At 39.7% G+C, this 16,758-nt stretch overlaps 2 protein-coding genes across 3 annotated transcripts in view; both read right to left on the reverse strand.

Annotated features, from left to right (window-relative positions):
* The window catches only part of RNF168 (ring finger protein 168), a 34,827-nt gene extending 29,427 nt beyond the window's left edge, over nt 1-5,400 (reverse strand). Inside the window, exon 1 of one of the 2 annotated variants that reach the window (XR_004901404.1) lies at nt 4,466-5,389. Coding sequence is in view for 1 of the 2 variants with exons in the window: in XM_028505134.2 (XP_028360935.1) it covers nt 4,466-4,766 (301 nt within the window). In the remaining variant the exon portion in view is untranslated. Of the gene's footprint in view, nt 1-4,465 lie in introns of both variants that reach the window. The other variant, XM_028505134.2, reaches the window with a different exon arrangement.
* Nucleotides 5,401-10,025: 4,625 nt separating this feature from the next.
* SMCO1 (single-pass membrane protein with coiled-coil domains 1) lies at nt 10,026-15,286 on the reverse strand. Its single transcript, XM_028505243.2, has 3 exons — nt 14,259-15,286; nt 11,012-11,161; nt 10,026-10,562 (listed from the first exon to the last, which is right to left on the reverse strand). Exons 1-3 carry the CDS (start codon nt 14,306-14,308, stop codon nt 10,118-10,120), a joined length of 645 nt encoding a protein of 214 aa, XP_028361044.1. The 5' UTR covers nt 14,309-15,286; the 3' UTR covers nt 10,026-10,117.
* Between the last annotated feature and the right edge of the window lie 1,472 nt (nt 15,287-16,758).

A 16,758-nucleotide genomic window follows, 5' to 3' on the forward strand; every position in this document is an offset into this window, starting at 1 on the left:
CCCTAACAGCCCTGGCTCAGTGGCCCTCACTGATGTGGTTCAGTTGGGCGTCATGTCATAAACTGAAAGTCACTGCTTTGAGTCCTGGTCAAGGCACATGACTGGGTTGCGGGGCCAGGTCCTTGGTTGGGGGTGCTCAAGAGGCAACTGCTGTGTGTTTCTCTCCCTCTCTGCCTCCCTCTGTTCCCCTATAAAAACAAACAGAATCTTAAAAAAAATACACCCTGCATGACTACTATAAGTCCTAATGCCCTGTACCTAAGAATGTGACCTTATTCCGAAACAGGGTTGTTGTAGATGTAATTAAGCTGAATTCATATTGGAGTAGGGAGGGCTTAAATCAATACCACTAGTGTCCTCATAAGAAAGAAGCACAGAGAGGAGATGAAAGAAATGGCCATGTAAAGACAGAGACACACTGAAAGAAGGCCATGTGATTTGAAGGCAGAGATTGGAGTTACGCACTGCAAACTAGGGAACACCCTGGACTGTCAACAATACCCAGAAGCTACGAGAATGGTGTGGAACAGATTCTCCCCTTGACTCTTCAAGAGGACATGTCCCTCATACAGATGGCCAATAGACATATGAAAAGATGTTCAATGTTACTAATTATAAGAGAGATGCAAATTAAAACCACAGTGAGATATCACCTCACACCTGTTAGGATGACTGTCAACAAATTCACAAACAAGCCTTGGCGAGGTTGTGGAGAAAAGGGAAGCTTTGTGTACTGTTGGTGGGAATGCAGCCACTGTGGTAAACGGTATGGAGGCTCCTCAAAAATTTAAAAATGAACGCTTTATGACAAAGCAATTCCACTTCTATTCTTGAAGGAATATATATATTCACCCCTATGTTCACTGCATCATTATACAATAGCAAAGCTATGGAAGCTTCCCAGTGTCCATCAATAGATGATTGGATAAAAAAGCTTGGTACTTACATACAATGGAATGTTATTCAGCCATAGAAAATAAAATCTTACCATTTGCAACAGTATTGATGGACCTGGAGGGTATTATGTTAAGCGAAGTCAGTCAGTCAGAGACACACAAATACCATCTGATTTCACCTCTACATGGACTTTAAAGAACAGTCTAAATGAACAAACAAAACAGAAATAGACTCATAGATACAAAGATCAGACTAAACTGATGATTGCCAGAGGGAAGGGGATTTGAGGGAAAGGTGAAGAGACTGAGAAGTATAGATTGGTAGTTACAAAATAGTCATGAGGATGTAAAGGCAGCATAGGAAATAATAGTCAATAATAGTATAATAACTATATATGGTACCAGATGGGTACCGAAAATATTAGGAAGAACACTTTGTAAAGTATGATTGTCTAACCACTATGCTGTACACCTGAAACTAATCAAAATAATATTAAATGTAAACTGTAATTGAAAAAAAAATTTTTTTAATTGAAGAGAACATGTCCCTACTAAAACCCTAATTTTGGACTTTTAGACTCCAGATTTATGAGAAAATAATTTTATATAACCAGCTACCTAGTTTGTGGTACTTTGTATGGCAAGCCCAGGAAACTCACAGAATTCCACTTATATTGCAATATGAAATTCTAGAACAAACAAAACTATCTACGGTAGAAAAAAAGAGAAACAGTGGTTGACTTTCGGGTTATGGGAGTAGGAATTAACAGGAAGGGATATGAGGGAATTTTCAGGGGTGATGGTTCTATATTACAGAAGTTTATATTACAAAGGGTTATTTATGTGAACACTCATTGAAGGTACAATGAAGATTTGTGCATCTCATTATATGTGAATCTTATATGAAAAGAAAAAACTATAATTTAATAATATCTAATAATATATATACTTATATATCTAAGGGACAGTAAAAGAAATGAAAAAATAAGACTAATGGATAGATGAAGATATGTGGCACACCAAGTATAGTAAAATGTTAATAGTCATTGTTTAATGGATATGGAATTTCAGTTGGGAAGATGAAAAATTGTGGAGAGAGATGGTGGTGATGGTTACACACCAATGTGAATGTACTTAATGCCACTGGACTGTACTTAAAGATGGCTGAAATGGTAAATTTATATATAATTTACCACAATTTAAAAAACACACTAAGATACAATTTCACATTTATTAGGATGGTTATGGGGGGAAAAAAGAACAAGTGAAGAAAGTGGAATCATTATACATTGCTGGTGAGAATATAAAATGGTGCAGCCATGTGAAGTCTGGCAGTTCCTCAAAAAGCTAAACATAGAATTACCATATTACCCAGCAATTCAGAACTGACAACATATTCAAATACTCGTCCAAAAGGTGGAAACACCCAAATATCCATCAGTGGATGAAAAGACAGATAAAATATATCCATAAAATGACCCTGACCAGTGTGGCTCAGTTGGTTGGGTCCTACAAAGCAAAAGATCTCAGGTTCGATTCCCAGCCAGGGCTCGTGCCTGGGTTGTGGGTTGGGTCCTGGTCGAGGCACATGTGAAAGGCAATTGATCGGTGTTTCTGTCCCTCTTTTTCCCTCCCTTCCTCTCTCTAAAAGTATTTTTTCTAAATAAAATATACAGCACACCAAGAGTCAAAACAGCATTATATATATATATATATATATATATATATATATATATCCATCCATAAAATACTCAGCTCTAAAAAGGAATATAGTATTTTTTTAAAAAGATTTTATTTATTTATTTTCAGAGAGATGGGAAGGGGGGGAGAAACAGAGAAACATTGATATGCGAGAGATACATCAGTTGGTTGCCTCTTGAATGCCCCCAACTGGGGACCTACCTGGCCCCCCAGGCATGTGCCCTGGCTGGGAATGAAACCAGCGACCTTTTGTTGGTTCACAGGCCGATACTCTGTGCACTGAGCTGCACCAGCCAGGGGGAGGAATAAAGTGTTGATACATGCTACAATGTACATGAACCTTGGAAACATTATGACAAGTGAAAGGAGCCAAACACAATAGATCACATATTGTATGTGAACACACTTATAGAAAATATCTAGAACAAGAAAATTCATAGAGGCAAAGTAGATGAGAAAGGTGGGGGAGAGAATGGAGAGTCACTGCTTACTAGTTAAAAAGTTGGGGATGATAAAAGTGTTTTAGAAACAGTTGGTGGTAAGGATTGCACAACCTTGTGAATGTAATTAATGCCACTGAATTGTACACTTAAAAATGGTTAAAATAAGCCCTAGCCAGGTAGCTTAGTTGGTTAGATGTTGTCCTGTTATGCCAAGGTTGTGGGATCAATTCCTGATCAGGGCCCATACCTGAAATGACCACTGAATGCTTAAATAAGTGGAACAATAAATGGATGTTTCTCTCTCCCGCCCCTCCCTCTTTCTAAAACTAATAAATTTTTTTAAAATTTTAAAGATTTTATTTATTTATCTCTAGAGAGAGAAGGGAGGGAGGGAGAGAGAGAGAGAGAGAGAGAGAGAAAGAGAGAGAGAGAGAGAGAGAGAGAGAGAGAGAGAGAGAGAGAACGAGAGAGAAACATCAATGTGTGGTTGCTGGGGGTCATGGCCTGCAACCCAGGAATGTACCCTGGCTGGGAATCGAACCTGTGACACTGAATTTAAAAATTTTTTAATGGTTAAAATAAAAAATAAAAGTAGTTAAAATAGCAAATTTTATGTTATATATTTTACCACAATTTTGTAAATATAATGTAAAATATCAAAAATCATTGAATTGTACTCTTTAAATGAATTATAGGTAATACTTCAATAAAGCAGTTTTAATAAAAGATTACTGTTAAAAATATGATTACAACAGCAAAATTTGCTGTATATACATTTACTACAAAAAAAATAATTTCAACAACAACAAAAAAGGCAAGTACACCTGAGCACAAACACCACACTGAGACAAAAAAACATTTGCATAGCTTACTGATCCACATAAATGATCGAGATGCTATAGACAACTGTTCCATTTGGGGCACACTCAATAGCTGCCGAGTCCACACTGTGGAGAGCTTTAAATAAAAATGGCCTAAGCAAAGGGAACTGGTAACAGAAAGCTACTTTAGGCTCAAAGCATGCTTAAGATGGAAACTTATCAACAAGTTGGAGAAAGTAAGTGAAAGTAAAAGAAATACTAACAGGAATCCAGTCCTTTCCTTATCTATGTTGTTGCTGTACTACCACTATTGCTCAGCTGAACATTTATACAAACATAAGAATAAAGACTCTATGTGAGCAATTCTTTTGAGTTTTCTTTTTTTTTTTTTCCTTTCATTTTAACCCAACAAACACCAATTGAACACAGCCATCTTGTCACTGACTTTGGGGCCCAAAGAACCCAGCCTCCCTCCTCGCGTTAATAATTTAGACAAATACTAGTCGGACTTTCAATTTTAGCCTTTTAAAAAATGGATTAGTAGTAATTCATTTTTTAAAAGATATTGGTTTTTTAGCCACCAAACACGCTGGGTTTTACTCACCGATTTCTTCTGATCCTTGCCCAGAGGCTCTAATCTTGCATTCCTTTGGATAGTGTTTTTTGATTATCTCCCACAGTTCCTTATTGATGAGAGAATTTCTTCGGGCATGGTACCGGGTCCACGAAGAGACCCGGCGGCGACAGAAAGGACAGCATAAACTCGCCTTTTCCACAGTCAGTTGGAAGCATGCATTACAGACAGTGTGATTACAGGGCAGTGTTACGGGTTCAATCAGGATTTCCATGCAGATCCCGCACTGGCATTCCGACAAGGAAGGGATGGCGTCTTTAGGAACAGCCATTTCAACATGCTAAAAAGGCATATTTCAACATCAACACCCGAAAGACAAAAATAGTATTTCGGGCCCAACCAAGGAGAAAGGAAATTAACAGTTTTATGTTTAAATATTATGCCAAGCAGCTATCGGAATTCAAATATTGGAAGCATCAAACACGTCTTGAAGCAAAAGGTGCCCTTGCGGACTACGTAAACACTACTCTGAAGGCGGTGTGTTTGTCCATGTTTAAGACAAACGTCTAGTAAGAAAATAAATGAACGTTCCCGCTGCTCCGAGGTATTAAGTCTCTGCAGTGCAGCCGGTGGGCTCGTCTTTGGCACCGCGGGAGATACGCGCCAAGTTTCCCTTCTCCCTCCTACCAGGTGAGGATGCTCTCTCTGCTGCCCAGGGGGCAGCCTCAGGGCCACCGCTTCCACCTGGGGACTGCTGGCTCCGCTGGAGCAGGATTTCTGTTTTACCGGTGTAGTGAGGGCAGCGTAGGAACCCCGGTGCTCCAGCTTTCCGGCGTCTCCTGGAGCTCTGAAGCCACCCCTCCGCCCTTCTTAGGGCTAGCCGAAAAGCTTAATCATCACGGTGTGCCGTAGCCACCCACCAAGGGCGAGTGGCGTCACAATTGCCCGCCGAAACGGGTCCCGCCCTCCCAGAGAACCGCCCAGTGACCGGGACCAAGGACGCTCTGTGAGGCGGGACTTCCCGGGCTTGAGCGCACCCGTGGTTGCACCGCCCATCGTTGCACCGCCCATCGTTGCACCGCCTCCAGAGAGCAACGCCCCTGGTTGCTCACGTGTCGCAGCACTTCCTGCTTTAGCTTGGGTGCAGTGATCTCGCAGAGGTTGCAGAAATCAGGAATTGCTGTCGGTGGACAGAAAAGGGAAACCTCCTAGCAAGGTTTAGAAATTCTTCCCTCCGTACTTCTCAAACTACCTTTCCGTTTCTGTTAACTTGTAACTAAGCCTCTTAAATTGCTATCCAGAGTTCCGAGATTGCTCTCCAAGAAAAGGTTGTGCCTAGAGAATCAGCAAACTTGTACAACTTATAGAGACCCTTACACTTGCCTTCGTAGCCCCACCCGCTCTTCTGCCTGCCGCTCAAATATTGGTTGTTTCAGGATTGCCTTCCTTCCTGAGGACTTGGGAAACAAACTGCAGGGCTGTCTGAGGCTCAGTAGTCACGTGCATTGTATATGATGTAGTATTCCATTATTAATGAATCTAGAACAATCAAAATTACAAGGAGGCCAAAATAATGTAGTTTAACATTTTATGCATTTTGAAATAAGTTTTTCCATTTGGCATTAAGTTCTTGTACGGACAATGTAGTCTACTGAATTGAATACTATGAAAAATATATTTTGTCTGGGAAATGGCAGATTAAGACTGTGATCCTTAGTACTTTAAGAGAACCAAGCCTCTGGACAGGGGTGGGGGGGCGTCCTATGGAAAGTAAACTCCAGGGTGATGTGATCATCAATTCCTAATGCAGGTCATGGGGGTAGTCCCACCCTAGGCTCTATCGTTTTACTAAAAGGTTTTATCTTTGCCTTAAGTAAGCAATGGCCATTGTTTCTGTGCATCTAGGTTAACTCACTTTTGAAATAGATGTAATTACCCTCAAGAGAGCACATAATCTTGTTAGCTACTCTGTAATCCAACACATGCCTTGCTTTCTCCCATCTTCATGCAGTCTTCATTACTGTTCCCTCCTTCATTTTAAATGCATAAAAGAAGCTACAAAACTCTTACTCTCTAGAGCATTTGGAATCTTGCTCCTTGGCATATGTTGTCTGTTTGGCTCAAATAAACATAAAAATTCTCTGCAGTTTTGGATGTTCTTATGTCAACAGCTGGTAAAGACAAAAAACAGAATGTTGTTTGCCAGGGTCTGGGAGAGTTATTGTTTAAAGGATATAGAGTTTCAGTTTTATAAGTTCTAGACCTGGATGATGGTGATGATATGAAACTGGAAAAGTCTATGTTCATGCTGCCTGTCACTACCAGAACCAGTAAGTAGAGACAAGGATTGAATCTTTATGGGCGCTTTATTCAGATGCTGGCAATCTGAGAAGATGGCAGGTTATGCACCCTCAAAAACTATCTTCACATCTCATCTCCAGCCAAACTTTTTTATAAGGAGAAGGAAAGGGTAGGTAAGGGGTATGGGAAAGGGTTAATCAGATAAGAGTTGCCGTCCAGTGGCAATATTCCTAGTATTTCTTCATCTGCTAATCAACAATTTTTTATGTCATGAGCCTTCTCGTCCTGGAACAGTGGCTCAGATACCATCTCGATCCCTTGCAGACTCCTGGGGCACAAGGGTTGAATTGCTTGCCAACACCCTGGAGTCCCATAGGTCATGGCAGTTCCTGGAATAACAGCTTTAGACATGCATTAGTTACTTAAGCCTATTAACTATGACTGAAGCTAAAATATTTTGTATATACTCTTTATTATATTTTTTCCATTACCATTTAGTCCCCTTATACCCTACCCACAAAGCTAAAATCTTTAACTCTTGAGTTCCCCTATCATTTATATACCATTATGAATGTATTTAATACCACTGAACTGACACTTAAAACTTACTGCAGAGACAGGAGTTGGGGGGCTTCTCCTCAGTTGATGTCTCCCTTGTGAGAGATGAATTCAGGCAAGAGAGAACATGTATAGTGGAAATAAGATAGCAAGTGTATTTATGAAATCACTTGAGCATGAAGTTGAAAGTGGGCACCTAGCTAGTCTGAGTTCCCCAACTCTTGGAGTTTTACAGGTTTTATGCTTCTAGCCAGCTTCTAGGTTCCCATCCTCTTCCCTTCTCTGGACCTTGTGATCAAAATACAGTCCCAAAGGCTTTCTTAGATGGTGGAAATGATACATACAGAATTTCAAAGGCTCCCCTTTTCCTGCGCTGTCATGGTTTCTCTTGTGATTTTCAAAACACTTGGCAATCTTATTTGACCAGGCTCAGGACTACTGAGTTAGTGGGTGAGACATGTCTCCTTCCCCCTCCCTACCTTGATTTGCTATCTATTTTGCCTAACAAAACTAGTTAAGATGGTAAATTTTATCTGTATTTTATCACAATAAAGAAAGCTGGGGGTTGGGTTGGAAAGAAACAGGCCTGAGTTTTTTGAGGAAATCAACGGTAGAGAAGAAGAGAAAAGAAAATCACTGTGCATGAAAATAGTCTTTAAAGTTTTTTGGGTTTGCCGAAGTCTTTCGGGTTGAGGAGATGAGTGGTTTCCAGATGGAGCCACAACAAGGACATGTAGGTCCTTGGTAGAGAGCTTTGTTTTGTTTTAATATGGGTTCAGAAACCTTTGGTTGCCCTCTGGTTGTCCACAGTATCAATCCATTAGCCCAGCATTAAAGCTCCCTATGGTGGTTCTAAACTGCTTTGCCCGTGGAATCTTCCATTATTCTTTGAAACATTCAACTGTGTTCTATTTGCTGTCATCTTATGCTTTCAGGTCATTGCTTTCTCAATCCATCCTAAATGAGTGGTTTGTGGCTTGCATGCTTCAAGGATCAACTCAGTACACTTTTTAAGAAAGCATTTCTCCATCACATAGTTATACCCCTCCTCTGAATTCACCCAAATCATATATCCCTTAGTGATAGTGGTTTTTATCATAAACTTACTTAATTTTTGTATTGAAAAAATGCTTTTACATTTTTTAGTTGCTTTTTAGAGAGAGAAAGGGAGGGAGAGAAATACTGATGCAAGAGAGAAGCATCATCTGGTTGCCTCCCCAACATGCCCAGATAGGAGATCGCTTGTTTGTGCCTGGACTGGGGATCATATGTGCCCAGACCTGGTACCGAACTCACAACCTAGGTATGTGCCCTGACCAGGGATCGAACCTGTAACCTTCCAATTATGGGAGGATGCTCCAACCAGCTTAGCCATACCTGCCACGGCTAATTTTGCATTTTGATTCTATTTTTTTAAATCTTCTATAATGGATACATTTTATATGCTTCCTCAGATTTCCTTGTCCTTGATTACTTTCTGGACCCTCTGTCCCTTGGTTCGCCTGGAGCTGACCAGTTGCATTCCTGGAATCTCTATCTCCTCCTGCTACTTTCAGACTCCTGTGAAACACTGCACTGAACAGTGCAGGCTCTGACTTTCCAGTGGCTGCTGGGAGGGCTTAAATTCTGCATCTTGGAAGTATGGGTTGTCATTCTCCATGGAGCAAACTGGCCAATTGAAAACAGTGGACTGAACAAGCACAACAGAGAAATTTCCTTCTTTTTTTCAAGGCATGGTTTCTTCAGACTGTGTGTGAAGAAGGACCAGATTGAAGGGATGTATCTGCCAAGGAACCTGCTGTTTCTTGTCACTCATTTTCAGTGAGAGGCCAACAAGGTAACATATCACCTTATATGACTTCTTATTCTTTTCTCCCTGACATCCTTCCAGAATGTTACCTCATTCTTGCTGTTCTGAATTTGTACCTCCCAAACAAAGGCTCAGCATTTAACCTACAGCACTTAGCACATGGCATTTGGTGTTCAATAAATATCGTAAATATATGATCAATGTGTGTGAGTTCCCTTTCTAGTATAAATAACTGTGTTACTGTACTAGAGAGAAACCGTACATCACATGCAATATATATTAGGTAATTTTTATTGTTTTGTCTTTTAATAGATAATACATTCACATTGTTCAAAAATTCAAAATGTACGCACCAACTAACAGCAAGAAGACTTCCTCCTACCTTTGACCCCTTAGCTTTTTAGTTTTCTTCCCTAAGACAACCAATGTTATCACATTCTTATGTATTCTGCAGAAGAAGTTTATGAAGTTTATGGATATATTGGCTTATATATGTGTATATATGTATTTGTGTTTCTCCCTTTTTACATTTAACAATATATATTGAAAATAAATATTTTAAAACAGCACCTTTGTGATAACTCCACATCATTCATTATGCAATTAAAACACAGAGATTCTTCATTTTTAATATAGCTACACAAAGTATCCATTTATCAATTTATCATAATTTATCTAATAGTTCCCCAACTTTTGCTGTAAAATAAGTCCATAACAAAATTGTATGTACATATTTTTCCCTATTTGCAAGATAAATTACTGGAAGTACCATATTTTTCAGACTATAAGATACACCTTTTCCTAAGATTTAGGAGGAGAATGGGGGTGTGTCTTATAGTCTGAGTTTGGCTTTACTGTTACATTGGTGAAATATTATGTTACTTATGTTATTAAATATTTTACCACATTTTTTGCCTCAAAAATTTTTTTTCCTATTTTCCTCCTCTAAAACCTAGGTGTGTCTTATGGTCCAAAAAAAATATGGTAGAATAGCTAGGTCATAAGATAACAGGTTAGTTTTTGACTGTTGGTATCAACTCTTTCAGGGATGACCTTTGTTCTTCAGAGGCTTTCACTGCTTTCCCCTTCTCAATGAGCTGAACAGCTCTCAGCAAACTGTCCTGCAGAGCCTGGTTCTTTACCATGTTGGTGATCATGAAAGTGACATCCCTAATGTACATCTGTCTCACTTTGGCACTATAGTGTTCTGCCTTGTTACCATGTGCAATAAAGAAGGTACAAAGTGCTGTGATATCACTTTCTTGCAGCCCACACTCCTCCAGGACTGACTCCCACACAACTCTGATGCACTTGTTCTTGACTTTTCGTCGAAGGACAGAGGCTAAGGTGGGAAGACCACTCACCAGGTCTGGTAGCTTCTCAAGTACATGAGTGTGCAAGCAGATGAGAACTTCAATGACGTAGCTATATACAATATTCAATTCCATTGAAGTGAACCTACAAAAAAGGGAAGAGCTTCTAAAGCAGTAGAACACTTTATGTTCAACTATAGAGTTAATTCTATTAGAATAACTCAGAGAAGTACAAATCCACTAGGAGAACCAGCTATTGTATTTTAGAAAATACTTTAGAAACAAGACCTGTGCTAAACTGGGTACCTCAATTCTCTGGCCACACATACTATAAGTTTCTCAATGGCAGAGGAGTTATATTATCCATCTCTGTGAAAGACTTTGGCAAGCAAGAGACTATGATGAAATGAGTACTACAGTGCCTGGCATATAAACAGGTGTTCAAATTAATCTTTTTTGAATGTATGAACCTAAGAATATGTGATCTCTTCACGGTCCATTGCTGGAACTGTATTAAGAAATTCAATTTTAGAATGACCATTGTATGCTCTCACAATGCCACAGAATTCCACTGATTTCTCATTGGATACTCACTTGAGTGCCAGAACTGCTGTCCAGAGCTCATCTTGGGCTGCCTGGCTTGCCATCATCTTGCTATGATGTTCAAATTTTTGTGTCAGGTTATCCTTGGTGAAGTCTAGTTGTTTAAACTGTGCTTTTAAAGCTTGGAGTTTGTGGTCTAATCTACAGGATAAAAGAATCAAGGGTTAGGTTAGGTCAGAGACAAAATTAAGATGATGCCTAAAATGAGACTATATTATTTATAAACATACAATTTGGGTAGTTATTTGCTGTTCTCTGTATCCATCATCCTAGTTCTTGCATTCCTTTTTTAATCATATTTTACTTTATCTTTTAAATTTTTTATTGTTGTTCAATTACAGTTGTCCCTATTTGTCCCCCATTACTCTCCCCTGTCCTACCCAACCCCCACCTCCCACATTCAATCTTTCCTTCCCCCATCATTGTATTTGTCCATGGGTCCTTTACACTTGTTCTTCCACTCTTCCCCTTATTTCCCCTATTTTCCTTCTCCCCCAACCCCTATGGTTTTACTGTCAGTTTGTTCTTTATTTCAATGTCTCTGGTTCTATTTTGCTTACTTGTTTATTCTATAATTAGGTTCCACTTATAGGTGAGATCATATGGTGTTTGTTTTTCACCACCTGGCTTATTTCACTTAGCATAATGCTCTCCAGTTCCATCCATGCTGTTCTTATATTGCCAAATTTTTGAATTGTCTGCTTGAATTCATCTGACACGTGTTGACTACGTATTGTACTTTTTACTTTAAAAAGTATTTATCTATACAAGCATCACTTTGAGTTGCACAACAACCGCAAGAAGTGGTACAGTCATTTTTACTATTTTACACATAAAGATATTGGGTATCAAAAATATTGAGACCTAAGGTCATATAGCTAGCTAGTGTGGGAACCAGTATTTAGTAAGAAGGCTTTCTCCACCCGATTCTGACTGTTCAAATCCTAGCCTTCCTTTAAGGATAAGCTCAAATTCCACTGACTGCTTAACACCCTGCCCCCCCCCCCAGCCTTTCTACCTAAAGATCTCCACCCTTTTTAGTTCATTCTCAGAAAGACTACCTCTATCACCTGTTACTTTCCAACTCCTGCTTCATTTTTAGAGTTAGCTTTCCATGAACAAAATCGTTCATGGAAAATTGCTCTCTTGGAGAGAGGGGTTTAGAGACTATTTCTTGGATATCTTTATACCTGTCCGCCAACACCTAGCAGAGGACTTACACAGAAGTAATAAAATATGTCTTGTATGATTGAAACCTGCAATGTGAGTGAGATGCTGAGCTCTGAGTAACCAAAGGGGATTTGAGTAGCTCTAAACAGCTCTGATCACAAGAGGGCGTGGGTAGCACTGGAATTATGTGTAAGTGAACCACAAAGAAACTTTCCTGAAGCCACCCACATTGTCTTTCATGAAGGAAACAATACACAAACACATACCTACTTCCCTGAGCTTCTGTGTCCCCAGTGACCCGAATACTATTGTGGTTATTCAGGTTCTAAGCTTGACCTCTCTCTCAAGGCTAATTCAGCTGCAAGTACCTCCTCTCTCCCAAGCTGTAGCCCTGTATCTTCAACCATGTTTTGTACATTTCCACCTGAATGAGATGTCAAGCTAAACTGTCCTAAATTGAATCTACTCACTACCCCCACCACCATCTTTCAAAATTATGATGGTAGAATGTTCTCACTGCTATTTACATATAGAGAAGCCTCAGTATAAAATGTGCTTTTTTGTAGGACCATAAGCCTGTATGACCTAATATGCTGGCAATCTCTGCCTACACATCAAAAACGTTTGTCTTGCACACTGTTTGTATTAACTTTTAGACCATAGGCTATCTCCAGCTTGAACTGTAGAGAGGAGCTCTAGCTTGTCAATCAGTATAAAAGTTTATAACTACAGCAGTTCTTTGGAGTCCTCTTCACCAAAAGCCATTCCCAGACCACTCCAAATAAATCCTAAAGAATGTGCCTGCAAATCTGAGTCTGTTTTCTACTGCAGTTTCCCAGCTCAGTTAATGACATCACTATCTATTCAATTGCTCAAACTAGAAATCTCAGAATAATTCTTTATTTCCCCTCCCCATGAAGGTCTTTAATCTAACCCTTCTCTCCATTTCCACTAAACCAGTTAATCATCATCTTTCACCTGGACCTAGGATTACAGTGGTCTAGCTGGATCCTTGCCTTCACTTTCTGCCACCTCCAATCTATCCTCCAGAAATATGGTCCTGAAATGCACTTCTGATCATGTCCTTCAACTGATTACATACCTTTTATGCCACCTTGACTTGCCCAGTGATATCATTAGGGCCAAGTTGAACCTCCTCAGCAGGAAGCATAATGTCCTTTACCCTATGGTCCCATCTTCTGCCACCCCTCTGATAGCCTAGTCACCAGTTACTTGAGACCTCTATCTGCTGACTGAATATAGTATGTGATTCCAAGCTTCTATGGCTTACATGGTACTGTTGCCCCAGCCTAGAGTTCTGTCCATATTTTTCTTTGTCATAAATTCCTACTCACACTTTAAGATACAGCTTAAATGTCTCTCTATGAAGAGTTCCCCTTCCTAGTATCAAGGACAAAATTAATTGCTCCTCTCATCATGTTCTCATAGCCCTTTAGAAACATGACCATTTTGGTTATGTTTGACCATTTGGTCAAAATTTTGGTCATTTTTTGATTAATGGTCAATCACATGAAATATTAAGTATTTCTGAATACTTTCATTCCTTCAGGACAAAAATGACATTTTACTTATTTTTATATACCTACCATATAGCACATGCATTAATTGAATGGAATTATTCCACCTGGGAATAAATTTTTCACTATTAATTTACATATTTTTTTTACCTAGAAGATTTACATCACTTTATTTACCTTTTTTTCTTTTCTTTTTTTAGAGAAAGAGAGAGAGAGAAGGAGAGAGAAAGAGAAACATCAATTTGTTGTTCCACTTATTTATGCATTCATTGGTTGATTTTTGTATGTGCCCTGACTGAGGATCAAACACACAACCTTGGTGTACCTGGACAATGCTCCAACTAATTGAGCTATCTGGCCAGGATGAGATTTAAACCACTTTAACAGAGATAGAATTCTAATTGGCATTTTTGTAGTTCTTTCTCTATTTTTATTCCTGATACTTCTCTAATCCATCTTCCCGGAAAAGCAGACCTAGGCTTGCTCCCCCCCCCCCCCCCCCCCCCCCCCGCAGTATCCCCTTTAGCAACCTTTTCATCGCCTTCTGCAAGGATATCAGGGTCGTGGTTTCATTGTTCATCTTCTTAAGACAAAATGAAAGGAAACAAAAGCAAAACAAAAGCCCAACAGAGGTTTGAATCCACGGTTTTCTGCTGTCTTCCACTCAGCAACAGGCAGCACCAGCTCAAGTATTCAACCTAAATTCTGCCTGAAAGGTCACTCAGTACAAGAAGCTTTTAATAGCTCATACCTCCAAATATAGTTTCAAAGAACTGATCGTGAGAACACAGGTGTCCAAAATGCACTATAATATTTGCCTTTGAAAATGAGCTGTAGCACATCAGCATAGCATAGCAAACAGATGCAATCATGGTTCTATGTATATTCTAGTAAATGTATATACAAATATATAAAAGTAAACATATAGTAGGATTTAATTTGATGGGAACAGTACTCTCAAATCTTAACAACCGAATTAATTCAATTAGCATCTAAATTAGGTTTAAAGGAAGACCCAGACCTTTTGTCATGTATTAGATTGATACTAAAAATCTAACCATTTTTAGAAATGAATAAATTTTTATTGAGAGCTTCTAGTATTAGATTAGGTATGAGAAATAAAAACCAACACAAAACAGGATTCCTGAATTTAAGAGATTTAAACTATAATTGGGGATATAGAACATTACTTGAAAATAAAATGTGTATAAAATGTTGTGTGCTAAATAGGTATAGACCATAAAAATAACAGAAGATGAGAGCAGGCTGTACTAACAAACTCATAAATGATTCATGTATTAAAAGTTTCCTTATAAGTATTTTATAGACATCAGCATATGTAGTTCCTGCTTAACCAAGGAATGACCCTGACCACAAGAAATCGGGAAAGCATCAGGGACACATATCAGAACAAGCAGAAGTGCTGCCCGCATGTCTTCTTCGCAGATAATCAGCAGAGAAACTGTAGATAGAGCAATGAAACTACCTGATGTCGCATGCAGGAGATAACATTGAAACCACCCAAGCGTAGAGCTGAGAAAATGCACATCACCAGAAACTCCTTAGTTCCCTTCTTTCCGTGGTTCCCCTATATGAACTAGCCAGGACACCTGAGATGGTAAGATGGCCTTTGAGACAAGAGTCCCCCATCTTCTAGGTTGTTGGCATCTGAATCAAACCCCTTTCCTTTACATCAGCATCTACCTCTCAAGTATTGGCTTTAGAAGCAGCAGGCAGCTAGACCTGTATTCGGTTACAGTTTTCGGCGACACAGCCGGGACAATGTGGACACTAGTCAGGTCCAGATGGCCCCGGCAGGGGTCCTAGCTGCTTGTGGGAGGCAAGGATTGCAGGAATTTCCCAGCAGCTGTCAAGAGTTCTTTATCTCAGTGACACTCTCCACTCTCCCTCTCGAGGCATCAGCCACCTTTAAATGCTTTGCTGGTGAAAGAAAACAGGTTACTGGTGGGTTGACCAGCCCAAACTGGGTGAAGTCCCTCGTGTGCACAACCAGGAGCCCTCAGCCCCACCATCTGGGTTCTTTGAACTGTCTGGGATAGTGCAGGAATCAATAGGTGTCACACAGCAGTAAGCAATGCTTGATGACTAAGAAAAATCCCAGTTCCCTGCTGTGTGATTTGGAGCATGCTTTTAGTGTTCTGATTTATGGATTTGGGGATTTTGAATATTTGTTCCATTTGAAAGCTTTCATCTGTTTGTTCTGTTTGGGAGGTCTGTGAGAACTCTTGTCTGTCTGAAGTGAAACTTTGGTTATGGTTGTTCTTTGCTTGCTATCTTATCTTTTAAGGGCTTGGCTTGCTCTTTGCTGTTTGTTCACACAAGGAATCCTCTGTCTTTGTCATCTGGGTGTTGTGTCACTTAAAGCTTGTAAACATCATTTGCACTAATGTCCTAGTCCCTCCTTTTAGAGGAATTATTTGGAGAGTACTCATGTGTTTGAGGTTTGTCTTAGCTTTAGATGTTGTTTTGTTTCTGTTTTGAAATGGGCAACTCGGTCTCAGTTTCATCAGAAAATTCATTAGGTCGCATTTTAGCTGACTATGCAATTTACAGCTACAAGTCAATGACTAATTAGAATTTTTTACCAAAGTTCTGGTAAACGGGATAAGATCTCTTATGTGTAAGCTTTCATGTTGTTACATCATAAGGATTGTACTTACAAAGGATTTAAATTAATGGTTAAAAAGGAGAAAGATCTCATACCCCTCCTAGACTGTAAACTCAGAAAGAAGAAAAATGAGGAGATAGGTCTTTTAAACATTATGAATCCTTCTCCTAGAGGCATGGGAGCTGTGATGTAGAGGGAACTGGTCAGCGTGGCAGTGGCAAATGTAGCCCAGCCCTGAACCAGAAAACCGCTGGGTGCGAGGTGGCACACAGGACCCTGGCATGCAGATCAGCTTTCCCATGGGGAACCAGGCTGGCATTGTACCTAGGCTGCTTGCAGGCTTGCTTTTGCTAAAACTCCCTCACCCTGAGTTAAGACTGCAGATGTTTAATGTATATCTC

The sequence above is a fragment of the Phyllostomus discolor genome, chromosome 2 (assembly GCF_004126475.2).
Source record: "Phyllostomus discolor isolate MPI-MPIP mPhyDis1 chromosome 2, mPhyDis1.pri.v3, whole genome shotgun sequence".
In the NCBI taxonomy this organism is placed as follows: domain Eukaryota; kingdom Metazoa; phylum Chordata; class Mammalia; order Chiroptera; family Phyllostomidae; genus Phyllostomus; species Phyllostomus discolor.